At 47.2% G+C, this 23,856-nt stretch overlaps 1 protein-coding gene across 2 annotated transcripts in view; it reads right to left on the minus strand.

The window, feature by feature from the left end:
- gjc2 (gap junction protein gamma 2) overlaps window positions 1-23,291 on the minus strand; it is a 25,187-nt gene extending 1,896 nt beyond the window's left edge. Inside the window, exons 1-3 of one of the 2 annotated variants that reach the window (XM_066681003.1) lie at window positions 23,259-23,291; window positions 883-1,382; window positions 1-700 (exon numbers count right to left, since the gene is read on the minus strand). The exon at window positions 1-700 is cut by the window's left edge and continues 1,896 nt beyond it. In XM_066681003.1, coding sequence (XP_066537100.1) covers window positions 1-700; window positions 883-1,362 — 1,180 coding nt within the window. In that variant the 5' untranslated portion in view covers window positions 1,363-1,382; window positions 23,259-23,291. Of the gene's footprint in view, window positions 701-882; window positions 1,487-23,258 lie in introns of those variants that run through there. The other variant, XM_066681004.1, reaches the window with a different exon arrangement.
- Between the last annotated feature and the right edge of the window lie 565 nt (window positions 23,292-23,856).

Genomic DNA, 23,856 nt, shown 5'->3' on the forward strand with positions numbered 1-23,856 from the left:
TCTGCTCTGCCACGGTGGCTCCGGACGTTGGGCTGCTGGTCCTGGAGGTCTGAGGGTTTTTGGTGTTGTACGTTTGGAAAGCCATGTCCAGCTGCTCCTGGGCAACTCGCAGGTGTCTGTGCAGGCTCGCCAGATCCGATGGGATGTTCTCATCTGGACTGGTGCAGTGCTGCTCCGGCCCGGATCCTGGCAGGTTTGGGTCGTGGGAGAGCAGGCTGTTGGCCATGCGGATCTGGGGCTTTTCGGACTTGATAACAAGGTTGTACCCAGGCGGAGAGGCTGGAATATTCCTGGAATACGGGTATCCGTAGGGATGGGGTCTGCCCTGACTCCGTCTTCTTCTGATCACGTCCCGGAAGGCTCCGATTCCCAGGTGGAACATCTCACACAAATTTAGCACCAAACACAAGCAGCTCACCACGTACATGATGAGCAGGAAGATGGTCTTCTCCGTGGGTCGAGACACAAAGCAGTCCACTCGGTGAGGGCAGGGCACCTTGTTACAGACGAAGGAGGGATTGACCCGGAACCCGTACAGCAGGTACTGACCTGCGAGGAAACCCACCTCGAACACGGCTCTGGACAGCAGCTGGAGGATGTAGATCTTCATCAGACCTTCCTGCATGATCCTGCGCCGCCCATCATGCTTGGTGGGATCTCGCCCAGAACCTTTCTCCACCTCAGGCTTGGTCTCCTGGACCTGAACCAGAACCAGGAAATGGACAAATTAGGGTCAGACATTAGGTCACAGCTATCAGTGTGATGTCTTTACATGTTCATCTCATTGTGAACAGTGTCTTTGGGTTACTGAAAAGTGCTTAAAAAAAGCCATTTATTATTATTATTATTATTATTATTATTGACAAAGTGTAACCTTGGTACCTCCAGTGCGTCCTCATATATCATGGGCTCTGCATCGTCATCCTCATCCTCCTCCTCCTCCTGGTCCAGGGCCTGGTCGGGGTGGTGCCCTGCTCTCCACCTGGACCTGTGGGTCCTGCTGCTGTGCTGCTGCTGGCGTCTACGGCGCTGCTGGTCCTTCTCAGATGCTCGAGCGATCCTGTGGACGGCGAAGCCCAGGTACAGGACGCTGGGTGTGGAGATCATAATGATCTGGAACACCCAGAAGCGGACGTGCGAGAGCGGTGCGAAAGCATCGTAGCAGACGTTCTCACATCCGGGCTGCTTGGTGTTGCAGGTGAACTTGGTCTGCTCGTCTGAGTAGATGGACTCCCCTCCCACGGCCGTCAGCACGATCCGGAAAATGATCAGCACCGTCAGCCACACCTTCCCCACAAAGGTGGAGTGCTGGTGGATCTCCTCCAGGAGTCGCGTCAGGAAGCTCCAGCTCATCGTGGTCATAGAGGCCCTTCACCTACAGTCTGGAGATAGAAGAGAATGAGAACAGCTTCATAGCTTTACAATGTCCCTCAGTGTCTCAGTAGTTTGTCCTTGAAGAGAACTACAGAGAGGTCCACAGTTTAGCTGGATGTTCTGAGAGTTCACACTAACCACAGCTCACTCAGGACTGAAGGAGGTATTTTGTTCTTTACTCATTTGTGTCAAATTTTTACCGTGTTTCCACTGCATGGTGCCAACTCTACTGGACTCTACTGGACTCTACTCTCTGATTGGTCCCTGGTTGGTTTCCCACAGCTCCCCCTGAAATGTACCTGGTGTCGTCTCTAACCTCGTCTCTAAGGGGAACAGTGGTCTTTGGAAACCACAACAACGGCGGTGGTAGCGTTAAGCGGTGTTTACTCGTGGTGTATCGGCGTGTTGTTGTAGTTTGGGACTGAACACAGCTCCGTCATCAGTTCAGACAGATCAGTAGAGTTTGTTCCTTCCTTGTTGCAGCGTCCAGCTCTCGCTGGATTCTTTCGTCGGCCACCGATCCGAGGAGCGTTTGAACCTCTTCAAAAGACCACGGCATCATTTTACGAGCTGCCGTCGTGAGTCGGATAAAAACAAACGTGATCTCTGCTGCAGCTGGAGATTTTACAGATGGAGAGTTGGTGCTGGTCGTCTGCGTCGCGTGGCGTAGAGTGACGACTCTCTCTGGACGATCAGCGCTCTGCAAGGTTTACACGCCATGGTTTAGTCCCTACTCGACTCGCTCTGAACCACGAGAGAACAGCCACTAAACAAGAACCCGCTTCCAGAACCAGGACCTGATTCACCTGCTGGACGAGTGGAGAAGACCAGTAGAGTAACACAGTGGAAACGAGCCACAAGTAACAGTTGTTTTACTTGAATACTCTCCCACCTCTGGTTAGATGGTCTACAGGAAGCCTGGCTGACGGTGTTAAAATCCCACCTCCTTTTTAGTAGGGGTCTAAACCTTTAGATGACACCAGAACATGGCAAAATATTTTCATTAGCAGAGACAAATGTCGCTATATTCTGGTAAAACAGATTCACAGTCATTGAACTGTTTACATTTCAACCCTTCGCACCAATCCCTCTCTTCCTGGCTGATTTTATTTGACATTTAAAAGCCTCAGATGGGAAATGTAGGCCAAAGAGATTCTTGACATTAGCATTAGCCAGACACCCTCATATCTGCAGTGGGCTGCAGTAAGGAATCGGGAATGTCAGAGCGCTGTAACACAGGTTAAACTAATGCAACCTTGTAAAATACCCCACATCTCTGATTACAGCTGGAGGCCCTGCTACTGCTAGCATGCTAATTAGATTAGCTCACTCAGTCCACTGGAAAATGGTGGACCAAGCTTCACTTAGGATTTGTAGAGTGGAGAAAGTAAGAAGTTGTAGACACTTTCAGAAACAGAACAGGCACCAGTGGATCCTGAGCATGTTGTTTGTTGGGGGCTGGTATCTGAGGTCCAAAGAAACAGTCACAGTTTTATCACTTCATTTTCATTCTAACGTTTATTTCACTCCGTGTCGTTCCATTGCCGTCTATGTGTCATTAGTCCATTGACTGGAAGCAGTGGTGCAGCCAGAAATAGACGTTTGTGTGGACCCAGGCTCAGTGGGTACCATTACTCTTTCTAGAATAAACAAATGTGAACCTGAGCGGAGCGGAGGAGCTGATATCAGCGCGGGTCTCGGTTTTGTCAGAGACAGCGCACTGATGTTGTTGCAGTGGAGGGATGTAGCACAGATGTGTGGAAGGAGAATGAAATGGAGTTTCTCCAGGACTCTGTCTGAAAGCAGAGCTGTAAGTTCCCAGTGTTTCAGCTCTGACCTGCTGCTCTCAGCGCCCCCTGTAGGAGGGACTGTGACTCTATCAGCTGCAGCACTGAATGATGGACTGTATCTCTGGCTGCTGATTGGCTAAATAAAAGTTCTGACCAATGAGAAGCGTGTTTTCGGTTTATCAGCCCCTCGCTCCGGCTGAGGGAACCTCCGAAATAAAACAAGTCTTTAAACAAGTCCAGAACACAGCTTTTAGAGTAGAAATACGGGTCGGTTTTCAGCCTCCCCTCGTGCTCCAGCTCTGAATCAGACTCCGATGTGTGTTTGTGTGGAACCCGTGGCTGCGCCCCTGACCGGAAGACTACATAGTCACGGACTTGTTTAAAAAATACATATTTCAGTCCTGCTCCAAATCTGACTTGGCTCCGCCCCTTAGCAATCACTCACACCTGCAGCTCACACCTCAAAGACTCATTAAGACTGGTAGTTTAACCTCTTTGTTTGTGCAGAGTCCCCTGTGGTTGTTGCCTGTGCAGGATATAAACAACAGTGCCCCCTAGTGTTACTGTAGCTGACACTGTCCAAATCATTTAGGAAAACAGACTAGAGAGAGGTGCACTCCAAGTTAAACCAAATAAAACCAGATGAAACCAGTTTAGATCAGACTTTTCCAGCCTGTTAAGATCAACCTGAAATAGATGAGTGGTTTACACCAGGAAACTCAAACTAAAACAGCATGTGTCACGGGTGAAACTCAAACTAAAACAAAAACACACACGACAGGGCACTGGAAACACAAACTGGAACACACTGAAACTAACAGAAAACCACCACAAACCGGTGTAAATCACAGAAACACATCCACACGCAAGACCAAATCAAGGGGTAACTACACAGATGGGAGGGGTAATGAGGGGGCAGGGTAACAAATGAGACACTGATTTCAGGGCGGGGCTAGAGCAGAGACAAGGGAGGAGTCTACAATAAAACAAAAACAGATAGGGCAGAAAACAAAGATAGGGCAGAAAACAAGGCAAAAGTGTGACAGCACGTTAATTTTGTACGTTTTTCACTGTAGGATCCAACGGCTGTTACTTTTTCTGCTGAAATTTGTGAGAAACGTACAGAAGTCTTTGATGTGAGCGTTAACCAGACGCTCTCATATCGCTGGGCTACACTGAGGAATCAGCGTTGTCATAGCGCTTTGTCCCAGTTAGAACCAAAACAATCCCCTAAACTATCAGACGTGTCCGATTACAGCCGAAGACTGAGCGCAGTCCGACTCGTGTCTGATCTTCCAGAGCTGAAGGGGTTAATCGGGAGTGTGTTCTCTCTCTGCGGGAACAGACCCTAGCTGTTGGAACATTGCTGTGAGGATCTGATGGCATTCAGCCAGATATTTTTCATTGTGTATCACATTTCAAAGCAGTCTGAGTTGATTTGAAAGTTTACGTGAGTGTACTCCTCTGGAGTGTGCGTGTGTGTGTGTGTGTGTGTGTGTGTGTGTGTGTGTGTGTGTGTGTGGCCTGGAGACTGCTGTAGTTGGTTGGAGGATACTGAGGAGAAAAGCTGTAAGCTGACAGCTCCCGCCTTCACAATTTCACACAACAGATCAGAGGAGACACACACAAATGCTCTCTCTCTCTCTCACACACACACACACACATACAAACACAAATGCACATACACACACACACACACACACACACACTCTCTCATCTCTCACACAATGCTCTGATTTAGCTCTGATGCTCTGATGCTTATAGTCACACACTCAACAAGCTTCCACATTAAACCCAGTGCCGTGTCTTTAACTGGAGAAAGTTAAATACCGCTACAGTGTCTCTGTGAGGATTTGGTGGCATTCAGCCACGAGCAGCACCGATGTTGGGGGATTAGTTCTGCCACTGCTCCTTGTATTGGATGGAGCTCCATCACTCCAGAGCACACACTGCTATGAACAGTGCTGGAGAGATCTATACTCCTCCAGTCCGTGCTTGGCATTTGGCATGGTGACCTTAGGCTCATGTGCAGCTGCTCCAGAGCAGTTAGTTTCATGTGTCAGTAAAACACTATACACAGACTGTGCTGTATGAATCCTCCTGGAGAGCTGTGTAACGACCAAAGCTGAAAGAACTCTGAACTGGACTGTACTATGTAAATAAACACAGTTAGAACCTGACACCGGTAACTCGCTCCAAAAAGTGGTGATGGAGGTGAAATCAGAGTGAAATCAGAGTTTATAGAATACTCCGGATTTTCATTTTGGAAGAGTCCACTATAAACAAAAGAATATTAAAGGGATAAAGAGTGTCCACCAAAAGGTCAGACTCTGCAGCAGAGAGGGAGGCGTGGCCTTACAATAAGAGGGGTGTGGCCAACACCCAGAGAGGGGGTGTGATCACAGCTCAGAGAGGTTCAGGAACTCTCAGTCCGGGTTGGACAAAGTTGGACATCACTGCTGAATGAGTCTGACCTTCCAGCCCTCAGACGGCTCTCCAGGAGACACCTGACCTTCCAGCCCTCAGACGGCTCTGCAGGAGACACCTGACCTTCCTGCCCTCAGACGGCTCTGCAGGAGACGCCTGACCTTCCAGCCCTCAGACGGCTCTGCAGGAGACGCCTGACCTTCCAGCCCTCAGACGGCTCTGCAGGAGACACCTGGCCTTCCAGCCCTCAGACGGCTCTGCAGGAGACACCTGGCCTTCCAGCCCTCAGACGGCTCTGCAGGAGACGCCTGACCTTCCAGCCCTCAGACGGCTCTGCAGGATACGCCTGACCTTCCAGCCCTCAGACGGCTCTGCAGGAGACGCCTGACCTTCAAGTCCTCAGACGGCTCTGCAGGAGACGCCTGACCTTCCAGCCCTCAGACGGCTCTGCAGGAGACACCTAACCTTCCAGCCCTCAGACGGCTCTGCAGGAGACACCCTCATCACACTGTGATTAATACAGACACATGGACTCAGGAGTTCAGAAAAACACTGCTTCTGAACACAGTCCACTGCTGCATTAGGAAATGACCTTGAGCTGTTGAGCAGCTGAAGTGTTGTACAGAGGAAAAATGGGCAAAAACTTCACTTGCAAAACTGCAGGGATGTGTCTCCTCAGTTCCCAAATGCTTTCACAGGCTCAGTAAAGACAGGTGACGGAGCTCAGCGGGAAACTCACCTCCGTTCTCTTGATAAATATAAACTGACGTACATTACATCCAAGGATTAGAAGTAAATCAGCATCATTTATTTTAAAGAAGTTAATCTATCCACATGGGTTTTTAAACAAGGCATTTCCTCAGGACATAAACATTTAAAGCTGAAATGTTGTAGGAACTGGTGAATAATCCTGTAACACTCTGCCCTCACTCCGAGTGAGAAACATTAGAGGTACAGAGCCGACTGAAGCAGTCTACCTCCATCAGGACCGGAGCGGGGTTTAACTCCGTGTAAATATTAACATTCCTCCCTCTCAGCCCACGACGCGCAGCTAAAGTCTTCCTCAGACTCGGCTCCAAACCCACAGCATTGACATTTATTTATAAAAACAAAGCTTACGAACATGTGCTGAGGTTTGGACCCCCTCCTGGAGTTATATAATGAAAGAGTCCGCTCTTTTAAACGTATTCTCAATGAAAACGTGTGGAAATGAAGGAATGTTTAAATCTTTATCACAGCGCGAGCGTCTGGACACCGATCTAAACAGGGACCCTGTTCATTTACAGCTCTGCTGTAGGACGAAAGCATCTTTCTGTATTGATTCACATCACTTCAGAATCCCAGTTTAATGAGGAATACACCTGTGATTCACATCCCGACTGATTCACGTCTAAAAATCAGAGCTCAGTCACACCATTAATTTACACAACTGTTTCACACTAAAGACAAACCTTCACAGGCCTTAATTTCTGTTTACTGTCCTTCAGTCTGTGAACTGTGTTTGTATTTAATGTTAAATCATAATTAACACGGAGTAATACATCAGTTAGTAACTCTTTCTCTTAATAAACCTCACATCTCAGTCGTTTTAGAGACACAACGAACAAAAAGGGTTTTAAATGAAATGATATCCAGGTTATAACCAGGTCCCTAACTTTCAGTGTAAATTAAGAGGGCTGGGTTATTAAAGGGTTAACACACTGCACCGTTCATTATTTATATTTAGACTTTTCCTCGGTCTGTGAACAAACAACAGTCTTGTGTTAAATAGAAAATAAAGTGTGTGTTTTTAACTTACATTTAAACAGCTGTTCTCTGTGAACTCTTCTGTGTAAAGAGACTGTTGTGGAGATCAGAGGTCTGTGTTCTGATGGTGGTGAATGTAATAGTTTCTTGATCATATTCTACACCGTTTCAGTCAAAACACAACCCTGATTTCCTCAGAACAGTCCTTTTTACACAAGTGGGACTTATAGACTTTATACAGCTGTCTTTAAAACACTGCTGAGACTCACGGCTGTAACTAGAATTAAACTTCGAGTGAGGTCCACACTGCGGGATTCAAACCCACTTCACTTCACACTGACAAATGATTACCACTTCAACTGCTGACTTCTAATTCGTCTTACACATCCATTCTCCCGTAAACTCACTGACTCTCCACTTACGTATTTTGTTTTACGTTTACCTCTCTCTCTCTCTCTCTCTCTCTCTCTCTCTCTCTTTCTGCTCATCCTCCTCTCTCACTTCTCCTTCTCCTTCTCCTTTACTGATTACTACTGATTACTAAAGGCATACACTCGATACTATTAACAATCACAAACACATTCACTTTGGCAATACACAGGGCATCATTAAACTGATCACACAGTAGTAATCACAGTAGTAATCACAGTAGTAATCACAGTAGGACTGGGAGATAAAACACTTTTAATTACAGCATTAACACTGTTTCACTGATTAACCGTGTATCAGTAATATTATTCATAGAATACTGCACGATCAGTCAGAACTACTGTGTTAATGCTGTAATTAAAAGAGTTAGTGTTCTTATAAAGTGTAGATTATGTCATGTCACGTTACTCTGAATAATAACTGTTTAAAGAGGTAGAAGGGTTTTCAGAAACAGAAATGTGCAACTAATATAAATAACTGATGCTGCCTTTTTATTATAAAGTGATATTTCGTTTTTATCCAGTGTGAAGACGTCCTATCGTTGTGTTGTGGGAGTTAAACCAGTAAATACACTCTGGGCTGGATCTGACAAAGCAGGTAACAGTTGTATCAGCAGAAGTCTGTTCAGTTAACGCTGCTGCAGCTGGAGACCAGGCTCTGAACACACGTTAGTGACTAAACTCCTGTTTATGTCAAAGCAGCGGCGTCGTGTAACACATGCGTAACGTACCCCTCAACAAGCGCTTAAAGACGGTTAGTGATTGAAAGGTATAGTTAGAGCAGGTTGTTAATGCTACCGGCAAACTGAGAGCAGGGTTGCCAGGTCCAGCAAAAATATCCAGACCAAAGTCCCGTGTGCTAGAAATATGGGAGATGGGGAAAACTAAAAAACAACCGTGTCCTCATAGCCCTCGCAGGCCATGCAGAGAACAACATCACTGTTTATTACTGGATTAAAGCTTGAGTGAAGGTTGTGTTGTGTCTGAAGAAATAAGTCAGAATCATTATTTAATTTAGTCCCAGATTCAGCTTCAACAGAACTCTGAGTGTAACCCAAATAAACTACAAGCCGAGTATAAACCCAGGTCCTCTCCTGCTCTGTAACAGCTCCAGAACATCCAGAGAACGGCATCTGGACACCCGGAGGACACCCGGAACACACCCCAGAACACCCAGAACACAGTCTGTCATCTGCAGGACATTACAGCTCAACATCTAAAGACTGGAAGTCGACTCACCTGGAGAAGAGTGGAGCTCCATCCTGCTGCAGATCTTCCTCTAACTCCATCTGAGGAACTGTCTCAAACCAGCTTCTCTCTCTCTCTCTCTCTCTCTCTCTCTCTCTCTCACTCTCTCTCTCTCCCCCCGTCCACTGCCTCTCTCTCTCTTTCTCCCCCCACCCCCTGTCTCTCATACTCTCTTCTCTTTGCGATAGTCACACAAGCCCTGCCTCCAAGACTCAGAAGGAGAGCCTCCCTCAGAGTGAGAGGAAGAACCACAGATGGGCACCAGTAAAGTGAAGAACCTCGCTCAGAACAAGGTGAAGAACCATTAGTGACACAGATCCAGTCCTGAACAGTTCTGCACGTTCCACCAAAACATCACAGGTTCTACTCATGGAACACCATCACACCACACAGGGTGTTTCTGATAAAGTGGCCAGTGAGTGTCAGTAGAGGGGGGGGGGGTGTTTCTGATAAAGTGGCCAGTGAGTGTCAGTAGAGGGGGGGGTGTTTCTGATAAAGTGGCCAGTGAGTGACGGTAGGGGGGGGGGTGTTTCTGATAAAGTGGCCAGTGAGTGACAGTAGGGGGGGGGGGTGTTTCTGATAAAGTGGCCAGTGAGTGACAGTAGAGGGGGGGTGTTTCTGATAAAGTGGCCAGTGAGTGTCAGTAGAGGGGGGGGGTGTTTCTGATAAAGTGGCCAGTGAGTGTCAGTAGAGGGGGGGGTGTTTCTGATAAAGTGGCCAGTGAGTGTCAGTAGAGGGGGGGGGGGTGTTTCTGATAAAGTGGCCAGTGAGTGTCAGTAGAGGGGGGGGTGTTTCTGATAAAGTGGCCAGTGAGTGACGGTAGGGGGGGGGGTGTTTCTGATAAAGTGGCCAGTGAGTGACAGTAGGGGGGGGGGGGTGTTTCTGATAAAGTGGCCAGTGAGTGACAGTAGAGGGGGGGTGTTTCTGATAAAGTGGCCAGTGAGTGTCAGTAGAGGGGGGGGGGTGTTTCTGATAAAGTGGCCAGTGAGTGTCAGTAGAGGGGGGGGTTTTCTGATAAAGTGGCCAGTGAGTGTCAGTAGAGGGGGGGGTGTTTCTGATAAAGTGGCCAGTGAGTGTCAGTAGAGGGGGGGCTGTTTCTGATAAAGTGGCCAGTGAGTGTCAGTAGAGGGGGGGGGTGTTTCTGATAAAGTGGCCAGTGAGTGTCAGTAGCGGGGGGGTGTTTCTGATAAAGTGGCCAGTGAGTGTCAGTAGAGGGGGGGGGTGTTTCTGATAAAGTGGCCAGTGAGTGTCAGTAGAGGGGGGGCTGTTTCTGATAAAGTGGCCAGTGAGTGTCAGTAGAGGAGGGGTGTTTCTGATAAAGTGGCCAGTGAGTGTCAGTAGAGGGGGGTGTTTCTGATAAAGTGGCCAGTGAGTGTCAGTAGCGGGGGGGTGTTTCTGATAAAGTGGCCAGTGAGTGTCAGTAGAGGGGGGGGTGTTTCTGATAAAGTGGCCAGTGAGTGTCAGTAGCGGGGGGGTGTTTCTGATAAAGTGGCCAGTGAGTGTCAGTAGAGGGGGGTATTTCTGATAAAGTGGCCAGTGAGTGTCAGTAGAGGGGGGGTGTTTCTGATAAAGTGACCAGTGAGTGTCAGTAGAGGGAGGTGTTTCTGATAAAGTGGCCAGTGAGTGTCAGTAGAAGGGGGTGTTTCTGATAAAGTGGCCAGTGAGTGTCAGTAGAGGGGGGGTGTTTCTGATAAAGTGGCCAGTGAGTGTCAGTAGAGGGGGGTGTTTCTGATAAAGTGGCCAGTGAGTGTCAGTAGAGGGGGGTGTTTCTGATAAAGTGGCCAGTGAGTGTCAGTAGAGGGGGGGGGGGGTGTTTCTGATAAAGTGGCCAGTGAGTGTCAGTAGAGGGGGGGGGTTTCTGATAAAGTGGCCAGTGAGTGTCAGTAGAGGGGGGGTGTTTCTGATAAAGTGGCCAGTGAGTGTCAGTAGAGGGGGGGTGTTTCTGATAAAGTGGCCAGTGAGTGTCAGTAGAGGGGGGGGGGGTTTCTTATAACTGTATGTGGCCAGTGAGCGCCCGATACCCCACTGAGGCACACACTCAGATCTGGACTGAGGTTCTGTTCGTTATCTTTCTCCAAATATTTATACAACACAGAGAGTGAGAGTGGGCAGTGTTTCACTCACTCTTTCACTCCTTCATTCTTTTTCCCTCATTCACCATTTCACTCTGTCCTTTACCCGAGCGTTACTCTCCATTTCTCAGAATTCAAAGCACTGTGGCTCAGGAACACAGTTCTGGTGTTCAGTGTGTGGAGGTGTGTTGTGATCAGTGTTGAGAGTGTGAGGTGTGTGTAATTATAACGGTGTGAGGTCAGTGACTCTGTCCTGTGGTAGATTCATAAAGGTGTAGTATACTGTGTTAAATGTTAGATGTTTCTCATCCTGAGTCTCCAAGCGACCGTGGTGGACACAGTACTCTGTGTGTGTGTGTGTGTGTGAGAGAGAGAGAGTGAGCGTGAGAGAGGAATAGAGAAAGAGAGAGAGAGGAAGAATGTGTGGTGGATTCTGTAATAGACGAGTGTTTTATGAGAGAAGTGTGTGTTAGTGCCCTGCGGGGTCTGTGCAATGTTAGCACTCTGGATATTCTCATCTGTGGATCTACGCAGTGATGTCACACACAGCTCTGTTCAATTTACTCCACAGTCTTTGAAGGATTAAAGATACATTACCACTGCAGAGAAGAGCATAGGCACAACCTCAGTGCATCTCTAAATATCTCTGTAGTGTAACTTTATGTAGATGTAAATATCTTTCGCGTTTCTTTGTCAGTAGTTTGGTACCGTAACTGTATGTAGGAGTAAACGGCTGTAGCTGGTGTGTGTCAGTATTTCGGTGCTGTAACTGTATGTAGGAGTAAACAGCTGTAGCTGGTGTGTGTAAATATTTTTGTGCTGTAACTGTATGTAGGAGTAAACGGCTGTAGCTGGTGTGTGTCAGTGTTTCAGTGTGTAACTGCATGTTGGAAAGATAGATGTCTGGAGCTGACGAGGGACAGAAGACAGTTGATTGTCGGCAGGGTTTTATTCCGCATTGAAATGTCTTACATAACCCTACTGTCTCTAGAGGGATGTCTCTGGGCTTTTCTCCCACACAGGGTTTTTGTTCAATCAACCCACACTCGCTAGTGGACCGCAGGGTAGGTCTCTCCCTCTCTTCATTCCTGTTTCCCTCCATTCTTAATTTCCTCCATCCATCTCCTTCTGCCTATCACTCATCCCTCATCCCTTCATCCCTCCTCTCCCCATCAGTGTCAGCGAGGTCTTTCAGAAAGCTTTTTAAATCACAGATTGTTGCTTTAATATTCTGCTGTTGTGGACACACACGTTCATTCTGTACCTCCTCTGAGCCCAAGGACGCTGCTCAATACCAACAATGCTCTTACAGCTGCCATCAGATCCTCACAGCAGTGTTTCATCATGTCCCCAGAGGCACAGAGTCACTGCAGTAAACGAGCCCTGACCCTGACTGATGTCCTCCTCCTCAGAAGAAGAAGAAACGTGGGGTGAGCGCTGGGTTAGAAACAGCTGCTTTTTAAAATATTATTATGATTATTATCCTCTGATGATGCAATCGCTCCGGACGCTGCGCTGACCCTTGACCTCGGTTCTGCTGCAGAACCGGAGCTGAAGGGGAACAAACACGGTTCTCTTTATGTAAGAGAGCCGACGGAGGCACGTGACCGTACTTCACCCTGGAGAAGAGGAGGAGGAAGAGACGACAGTGAGGAAAGACGGGAGACGGAGAAGTGAAGAGAGACGGTCTCTGTCTGCAGCAGGGAGCGGTCATTGAGCTTCACCTCCTCAGAGCCACTGAGGGTCCACCCTCCTCCTGCTGCAGAGACAGGGCCTCCTCCTTCAGGGTCACGGTCCTCAGTGGAAAAGGTTTAGGAGGAAATCAGGTTTAAAAAGGTGCAGCAGTGAGAGTCTATTTCCTCAGAAACCAACCAACCAACACCCTCCTAATATCAGAATAAACCCAACCCCATTAAAACAGTGTGTGTGTGTGTTGGTTTAACCCTTTCCACATCTCTCCTGGTGACAGTGTTGTTTGAGGTGGTCGTCCAGTGCCTAGTGTCAGCGGTTAATAAATACTTCACTGTGTTAAATGCAGTGCGCTGTAGGTTTCAGATTCACACGATCAGGAGAACAGCGAAAATTATAAATATATAGTGGCTCACTTAAAATGACATCTGGAAATTGAGGTAAAATATTTCATTATAGCACCACTCATTGAGGAGATACACTATTTTAAATAATAATAATAACTTTAGACGACATTTACACAGTGCTGTAGATTTAATAACGCACTCAGAGTGAACACAACCTCAGACAGAGGCTTTATAACAGACACGAGTAAATAAACTCCACTCTCCTTCTCCAGGACTCACTCCACTCAGGACAGAAGATCAGGTGAGAGTGACTGGGTGAGTGTGAGAGTGACTGGGTGTGTGAGAGTGACTGGGTGAGTGTGAGAGTAACTGGGTGTGTGAGAGTGTGACTGGGTGAGTGTGTGAGTGACTGGGTGAGTGTGTGAGTGACTGGGTGTGTGAGAGAGTGACTGGGTGATTGTGAGAGTAACTGGGTGTGTGAGAGAGTGACTGGGTGAGTGTGTGAGTGACTGGATGAGTGTGTGAGTGACTGGGTGAATGTGAGAGTGACTGGATGAGTGTGAGAGAGTAACTGGGTGTGTGAGTGACTGGGTGTGTGAGAGAGTGACTGGGTGAGTGTGTGAGTGACTGGGTGTGTGAGAGAGTAACTGGGTGAGTGTGTGAGTGACTGGGTGTGTGAGAGAGTAACTGGGTGTGTGAGAGAGTGACTGGGTGAGTGTGTGAGTGACTGGGTGTGTGAGAGAGTAACTGGGTGTGTGAGAGAGTGACTGGGTGAGTGTGTGAGTGACTGGGTGTGTGAGAGAGTGACTGGGTGTGTGAGAGAGTGACTGGATGAGTGTGTGAGTGACTGGGTGTGTGAGAGAGTAACTGGGTGATTGTGAGAGTAACTGGGTGATTGTGAGAGTAACTGGGTGTGTGAGAGAGTGACTGGGTGAATGTGAGAGTGACTGGGTGAATGTGAGAGTGACTGGATGAGTGTGAGAGAGTAACTGGGTGTGTGAGTGACTGGGTGTGTGAGAGAGTGACTGGGTGAGTGTGTGAGTGACTGGGTGTGTGAGAGAGTAACTGGGTGAGTGTGTGAGTGACTGGGTGTGTGAGAGAGTAACTGGGTGAGTGTGTGAGTGACTGGGTGTGTGAGAGAGTAACTGGGTGAGTGTGTGAGTGACTGGGTGTGTGAGAGAGTGACTGGGTGTGTGAGAGAGTGACTGGGTGTGTGAGAGAGTGACTGGATGAGTGTGTGAGTGACTGGGTGTGTGAGAGAGTGACTGGGTGAATGTGAGAGTGACTGGATGAGTGTGAGAGTGACTGGGTGTGTGAGTGACTGGGTGTGTGAGAGAGTAACTGGGTGAGTGTGTGAGTGACTGGGTGTGTGAGAGAGTAACTGGGTGAGTGTGTGAGTGACTGGGTGTGTGAGAGAGTAACTGGGTGAGTGTGTGAGTGACTGGATGAGTGTGAGAGTGACTGGATGAGTGTGAGAGTGACTGGGTGAATGTGAGAGTGACTGGGTGAATGGGATCAAAAGGGTTCACTTGCGTTCCCTTCAGAGGAGCTGCAGTGTAAACCTCTGAAAGTAAACAAACAAGTGTCCAAACAGCTCTGGAGCACTTGTCCAGTAGCTGGTGTGTGTGTTTATATACTCATATGCCTCTGTGTGTGTGTGTGTTAGGGCTGTCCTGAAGGGAGCCTGAGAGTGGTGGCCGTCCGATCTGATCTGGTCACTCCAGCTTCCGATCTCCACTCTCTGAGCCCTGATTGGCCCTAGGCCCTCGCTGCCGAGCTCTAACTGGCCCCGAGTGAGTTCTGAACTGTGATTGGCCTGAGGTCCCTGGCCGTTGAGCTGTGATTGGCCTCGGGCCTCCTGCCGCTGATTGGCCCCTGGTGAAAGTTCTGATGAAAGCTGCGCTCCACTGAAGCGACTGGGGCCTGGAGAGAAGTCCCTCAACCTCGCTTAAGTCTCCGCTCCGCTGACACTCGCGCTAGCACAAAGCACACAAGGACACAGCGCTCGGGAACAAACTTCGGGTCGGAACCGAACTGAACCGGGTTTGGTTTATGGAACAAATTAGAAAGAGAACGGAAGCAACGTGAAACGGGACAGTTCCTGAAGATTAAATGTGTTCCAGGTGGGTTTCTAACTAGTTACCAAGGTAACATAAAAGTAAGGTAGGGTGGAGTTAGGTGGTCGTCTCACACACACACACACACACACACACAGGGTTTTAACTGGACAGCGATGATATGGAATTGCTTCCAGAAAACAAGGCTGTAGTGTGTGTTTTATTTCTCTCTGAGGCTCACTACAAATAAAATATATTTATTATTACTACTGCTACTACTGCTATTACTATTTATCTTTATATTATTTAATTTACTATTATTATTATAAATATTATAATTAATTTAATGGCAAAAGTGTAGTGTCATGATAATCAGGAACCTAAAGGGTTAAAACCCCACTAGTAAAAGAGACATCCACCAACACACACACACACACAGCAGAAGGGAGCTGTAAGGTCTTTGTCTTGAGCGTGATCCTGTCATATGTGATGAAGGAGCTACACCAAGCCCCCGAGAGAGAGAGAGAGAGAGAGAGAGAGAGAGAGAGAGAGACAGAGAAAGGGGGGAGATAGAGAGAGAGTGAGAGAGACAGAGAAAGGGGAGAGAGAGAAAGAGAAAGAGGGGGGAGAGAGAGAGTAAGAAAGAGAGGAGGGTTACATCAGTTCACTCCAGCTCCAGGAGTTCAGCTAAAGTCCTGTAGGAGTCTGTCCACTCTGCAGACGTGTGTCTCCTGTGTCTCTGAGCAGAGAGAGACTTTAATCCCAAACCCACCCACACATTATATCTGGGTTCTACTTTATGAGAGGGTTTACCTCACTCTGTTCTCTCAGAGACTCTCAAGTTCAGTCTTCAGTTTTGTAACATCACTGAACAAACACAAGGGCATCCAGTTTACACTCCAAACGCTCCAAACCCACTGAACCCACACACACACATATACACATTCACACACACATATACACATTCACATTCACACACACACATACATATACACACACACATACATATACACACACACACACACACATATACACATTCAAACACACACATACACATTCACACACACACATATACACATTCACACACACACATACATATACACACATACACACACATACATATACACACACACACACATACATATACACACACACACACATACATATACACACACACACATACATATACACACATACACACTAACCTCTGAAGTCCAGATGAATTCGGTGTAACTGAAGAGCTCCACCACTAAGTGGCACTCATGCTCCAGTTCCTCCTCTTCTACAGGCAGTTAACACTATTTAACACACACTGTAATCCTCATTAACACATTAACAGCTGTAATTATTCAGAGCAGATATTAAAAGATTCAAAGTGGATTCTACAATGTTAGGGGCGAGGGGTGCGGATTGACGGATGTGGACGCAAACGCTAAGAACACAGACTTTATTTAACAAAACTTAATGAAACAAACACAACACGACTGGGGCATGAAACGAGCAAGGGAAACAAGCAAGAGAAATGAGGAACACTACGAAGAACAGAGCAAACGAAACAAAGAACAACACGGCCAACGGAACAAGGAACAGGGTAAAACGTACAAAGAACACGAAGAACAATGAACCACACCAGGAAGTGCGGGAAGGGGACTTAAATACTCCAACAAACGAGAAACACCTGAGATGGATAACGAGACTGAATTATCAATAGAAAATACTGAATAATTCATAGTAGATACTGAATTACCAATAGAAAATACTGAATAATTCATAGTAGATACTGAATTACCAATAGAAGATACTGAATAATTCATACTAGATACTGAATTACCAATAGAAGATACTGAATAATTCATACTAGATACTGAATAATTCATAGTAGATACTGAATTATCAATAGAAGATACTGAATAATTCATAGTAGATACTGAATTATCAATAGAAGATACTGAATAATTCATAGTAGATACTGAATTATCAATAGAAAATACTGAATAATTAATAGTAGACACTGAATTATCAATAGAAGATACTGAATAATTCATAGTAGATACTGAATTACCAATAGAAAATACTGAATAATTCATAGTAGATACTGAATAATCAATAGAAGATACTGAATAATTCATAGTAGATACTGAATTACCAATAGAAAATACTGAATAATTCATAGTAGATACTGAATTATCCATAGAAGATACTGAATAATTCATAGTAGATACTGAATTATCAATAGAAGATACTGAATAATTCATAGTAGATACTGAATAATCAATAATAATCAACACTGCTTAATTAACTCTGTAAAAGTTACTCCATTAATGACCATACTGACCATTGACCATTACTTTATTCAACTCAATGCTTGTCTCCCTCAGCAACACACTGTGTCCGCTCCCTCTGTCCCCTTCCGGCGCAATCTCCGCAACCTATCTCCCACCCACTTCTCTGCCCTTGTGACTTCTGCTCTCCCACCCCCCAGCACCTTCTCATCTCTTGAGGTCAATGACGCCACAGAGTCACTCTGCACAACACTGAGCTCCTGCTTAGATCGCCTGTGCCCTCCGACTACCAGACCCGGCAAGACCCATGCAGCCCCACCCGTGGCTTACTGACTCCCATCGATCAATGCGCACTAACCTCAGAGCTGCTGAGAGGAGATGGCGAAAAACAAAAGACCCATCACACCTGACACAACTACAATCCCTGTTCTCAGCTTTCTCAAAAAACGTCACCTCTGCAAAAAAGAAATTCTACCAAGACAAAATCAACAACGCTACTGACACCCGGAAGCTGTTTTCAACCTTCAAGTCTCTGCTGAACCCTCCACCTCCACCCCCTGCAACCAACCTAACTGCTGACGCATTTGTTGACTTCTTCACCAGCAAAGTTGCTGCAATTAACAGCCGGTTTTCTGACCCTTCTACACAGCCTCCGGCTCCCCCTTCGAATCCTCCTAAACCTACTGCTTCCTTCCCTTCTTTCACTCCTCTCACAGAAGACTCTCAGAGACTCTCGGGTTCAGTCTTTGGTTTTGTAACATCACTGAACAAACACAAACACAGAAGACGAAGTATCAAATCTTCTTAGAGGCGGCCGTCCTACATCCTGTCCACTGGATCCCATTCCTACCACCCTACTGCAAACCACAGCTCCGTCCATTGTGTCTGCAGCCACTCATGTGATCAATTCTTCACTAACCTCTGGAACATTTCCAAACACCTTCAAGGAAGCTCAAGTAAGACCTCTACTCAAAAAACCTGCTCTTGCTCCTTCTATAGTAGAGAACTACCGACCAGTCTCTCTCTTCCCCTTCCTGTCTAAAATCATTGAAAGAGCTGTCTTTAAGCAGGCAACAAAATTCCTCTCCCAACATAACCTTCTTGACTCGAACCAATCCGGCTTCAAGAGCGGCCACTCGACAGAAACTGCACTTGAGTCAGTAATGGAAGCTCTTAAAGATGCCAAAGCGACAAGTCAGTCCTCAGTTCTCATCCTGCTCGACCTATCAGCAGCATTTGATATGGTCAACCACCACATCTTACTAAACAAACTCACTGACATGGGCTTCAAGAACAATGCACTCTCCTGGTTTGAGTCTTATCTCACTGGACGATCCTTCAGTGTGTCATGGCTTGGACAAACATCAGCGCGACACCACCTCACCACAGGTGTGCCCCACGGCTCAGTGCTGGGTCCCCTCCTCTTTGCCTTGTACACCACCTCTCTAGGCCCAATCATACATTCACACAGCTTCTCCTATCACTGCTATGCAGATGACACACAGCTGTATTTATTCTTTCCTCCAGTTGACACTTCAGTGGCAACTCGAATCTCTGACTGTCTCTCTGACATATCTACATGGATGAAGGAACATCACCTCCAATTGAATTTATCCAAAACTGAACTACTGGTCCTCCCAGCCAAGCAAGCTATTCTCCACAACATCAGCATCAAGCTAGGGTCCCTATCAGTGGCTCCCACCAAGGCTGTAAGAAACCTAGGTGTCATGGTTGATGACCAGCTGACCTTCGCAGATCACGTTACCGCTGTAGCTCCATCGTGCCGCTTCTCCCTATTCAACATAAGGAAGATTAGGCCATACCTAACTCAACATACAACACAGCTCCTTGTCCAGACGTTAGCAATCTCCCGTCTAGACTATTGTAACGCCCTCCTGACAGGTCTTCCGGCCTGTGCTGTGAGACCGCTACAGATGATCCAGAATGCTGCAGCACACCTGGTCTTCAACCAACCAAATAGAGCACATGTCACGCCCCTATTAGTTGAGCTGCATTGGCTACTCTTAGCTGCTCGCATCAAATTCAAATCACTAATGATGGCCTTCAGAGTATTCACTGGCTCTGCTCCCATCTTCCTCAATAGACTCTTAAAACCATACGTTAGCGTCCGCCCTCTCCGTTCCTCAAAGGAGCGCCAACTAAAACGGCCAACCCCCCGTACAGGTCAGTCGAGGCTATTCTCATCTCTGGCACCACGCTGGTGGAACGAGCTTCCAAGGACCATCAGAGCAACAGAAACCCTCTCCGCATTCAAGAAATCCTTGAAAACCCTTCTGAGAGTATCTCTTGCACTGAATGTCTTTCTTTAATGCACTTATTACTTCCTGCATATTGCACTTAATGTAAGGTATTTTGTATAAATCGTGCTGTAGTTTGAATGTTCCTCTTTTGTAAGTCGCTTTGGATAAAAGTGTCTGCCAAATGCATAAATGTAAATGTAAATGTAAAATAGTAGATACTGAATAATTCATAGAAAATACTGAATAATCCATAGTAGATACTGAATAATCATTGTACTCTATGAATAATTTATAGGGGCTGCTAAATAATTGAAAACTGATTCTGAATAATTAATAGTCAATTCCAAATACTTCTTAGTGGATACTGAAATAATTACAAGCAGATTCCGAATAATGAGGAAGATGTAGATTCTGAATGTGTAGTGGGTACTGAATAATTCATGGTAGATTCTAAATAATTAAAAGTACCATAGAAACAACTTTATTTACCAACACAAGCCCACAACTTTCAATCAACAGCCTCGCCACCAGCAGAACACCACAGCAACCAACCGGAATCATCCTCAGAAAGATTTGATCTTAGCGACTGATTATAATTCTGTAAAAAAAAAACAATGAGCACAGCGACCACCTAATGATCCCTAACAACCACCTGCAACACTCATACTTTTATAATAAAGAATAACACATCATGCTCCTCAGGAAATGTACTGTTCTCTGTTCATTTCTAAACGTTTTGCTGATCGTTTTCATCATTCAACATTTTTACACAAAAACAAAAAATAAACAAAGGCCACACAAACACGAAACGAGACACAGAGAGGCCGGCGCATGCCAAATAACCCCGGTCTCTCACAGTCACTGGGGCAACAGCCTGGAGAGCAGTGACCCTGCGGCGTACAGCAGGTCATTCACTACCTGACAGAGCAGGGGGTTCCAGTAAAGTGGCTAGGTGTGTGGAAACAGTGTTAAACGAGGTGAGTCAGGGTTTAATCACACCACAGAAATACACACCCCTCTGGAGCAGCTGCACATGAGCCTTAGCTGGTGTTTGAGTGTGTCCCTTGTGATGCTCCTGAGAGCGATGAGCGAGGTCAGCCTCAGGAGCTTTATCCACATCAAAGGCCTGCTTCAGAAACCCAGACACCGAGGAGTCGCTGAGTGACGCCTCTCCTTCAGGAATAACTCTGATGTTCTGGCGGCGAGATCTGGATCACACTCGACAGCACTGAGCAGCAGAGTCAGTGCTCCTACAGCGGACGTCTCTCACGTGGCCTCACTGAGTCAGTATTAACTCCGTATTAACCCCTAGGATGAGTACAGGATCCCACACTCACCAAGTCATTCACACACCCACCCAGTCACTCACACACACTAACCCAGTCACTCTCACACTCACCCAGTCACTCACACACTCACCCAGTCACTCTCACACTCACCCAGTCACTCACACACACTAACCCAGTCACTCACACACAATAACCCAGTCACTCTCAGACTCACCCAGTCACTCACACACACTAACCCAGTCACTCACACACAATAACCCAGTCACTCTCAGAATCACCCAGTCACTCACACACACTAACCCAGTCACTCACACACAATAACCCAGTCACTCTCAGACTCACCCAGTCACTCACACACACTCACCCAGTCACACTCACCCAGTCACTCTCACACTCACACTCACACACACACTCAGTCATTCTCACACACTGAGTCATTCTCACACTCACCCAGTCACTCTCTCACACACACACTCACCCAGTCATTCACACACCCACCCAGTCACTTTCAAACACACCCAGTCACTCACACACACTAACCCAGTCACTCTGACACTCACCCAGTCACTCACACACTCACCCAGTCACTCTCACAGTCACCCAGTCACTCTCACAGTCACCCAGTCACTCTCACACTCATCCAGTCACTCACACACTCATCCAGTCACTCACACATTCACCCAGTCACTCTCACACTCACCCAGTCACTCACAAACACAGTCGCTCTCACACTCACCCAGTCACTCTCACTCACCCACACACACACTCACCCAGTCACTCACAGTCACACACACACACTCACCCAGTCATTCACACACACACCCAGTCACCCTCAAACTCATCCAGTCACTCACACACACTAACCCAGTCACTCTGACTCTCACCCAGTCACTCTCTCACCCACACACACACTCACCCAGTCACTCTCAAACACACCCAGTCCCTCACACACACTAACCCAGTCACTCTGACACTCACACACTCACCCAGTCACTCTCACAGTCACCCAGTAACTCTCACAGTCATCCATTCACTCACACACTCATCCAGTCACTCTCACACTCACCCAGTCACTCACACACACACACAGTCACTCTCACACTCACCCAGTCACTCTCACACTCACCCAGTCGCTCTCACACACACACAGTCGCTCTCACACTCACCCAGTCACTCTCACTCACCCACACACACACTCACCCAGTCACTCACAGTCACACACACACACTCACCCAATCATTCACACACCCACCCAGTCACCCTCAAACTCATCCAGTCACTCACACACACTAACCCTGTCACTCTGACACACACTCACCCAGTCACTCTCTCACCCACACACACACTCACCCAGTCATTCACACACCCACCCAGTCACTCTCAAACACACCCAGTCACTCACACACACTAACCCAGTCACTCTGACACTCACCCAGTCACGCTCACAGTCACCCAGTCACGCTCACAGTCACCCAGTCACTCTCACACTCACCCAGTCACTCTCACACTCATCCAGTCACTCACACATTCACCCAGTCACTCTCACACTCACCCAGTCACTCACACACACCCACACACACACTCACCCAGTCACTCACACACACACACTCACCCAGTCATTCATACACCCACCCAGTCACTCTCAAACTCATCCAGTCACTCACACACACTAACCCAGTCACTCTGAAACTCACCCAGTCACTCTAACAGTCATCCAGTCACTTACACACTCATCCAGTCACTCTCACACTCACCCAGTCACTCTCACACTCACCCAGTCAACCACACTCACACACACACACACAGTCACTCTCACACTCACCCACACACACACACTCACCCAGTCACTCACACACACTAACCCAGTCACTCAAACACTCATCCAGTCACTCACACACTCACCCAGTCACTCACTCACACATACACTAACCCAGTCACTCTCACAGTCACCCAGTCACTCTCACACTAACACTCCTGTGGACAGTTTCACACACTGACACACATTTGTAACCTACCCCACCGTTACATACTGTACACTATCTCCTGATGACCATGACCCGGATTAAACACAGTCACTATGTCAAACACATTAAAGTAAATAAACCAATCCAGAGACAGGGGAATACTCTCAGAGTCACAGAGTACTGCAGACCTCCCCCAGAGACTCCACTCAGACACACACCTGGAGCAACACCTGCTTCAGACCAGAGCAAACGACCCAGAGACGGAGCAGAACAGCAGCACCTACCTCTCCATCAGCGGCGCTCCTGTGGAACCTGCGCGTGAGCAGGACAAAGACTCTCTGGCTTCAGAACCTCTCTCCACCAAGCACAGAGTTACTTTAATGGAGCCATTGTCCTCTGCACCGCTACTCTAACACTCTAACTCAACATCAATCAGGACTATTGTTTCACCCACAGCTTCTCACTGTCTCTGTTACACAGGCATAGGAGACACACACACACACACACACACACACAGGACAAACATACACACAAAAGCACAGGACACACACATATATACACACACACACACACACACACACACACAGGACAAACATACACACAAATGCACAGGACACACACATATATATACACACACACACACAGGACAAACACACACACAAACGCACAGGACACACACATATATACACACACACACTCACAGGACACACACTCACACACAGGACAAATATATCACACACACACACACAAGACAAATACATTACACACACACACTGGACACATGCACAGGACACACACACACACACACACAGGACACAAACATTACACACACACATATCAGTACACACACAGAGTAAAGTAGATATGTACAGTGAACAGAAA

Source organism: Hoplias malabaricus, chromosome 9 (assembly GCF_029633855.1).
Source record: "Hoplias malabaricus isolate fHopMal1 chromosome 9, fHopMal1.hap1, whole genome shotgun sequence".
Taxonomy (NCBI): domain Eukaryota; kingdom Metazoa; phylum Chordata; class Actinopteri; order Characiformes; family Erythrinidae; genus Hoplias; species Hoplias malabaricus.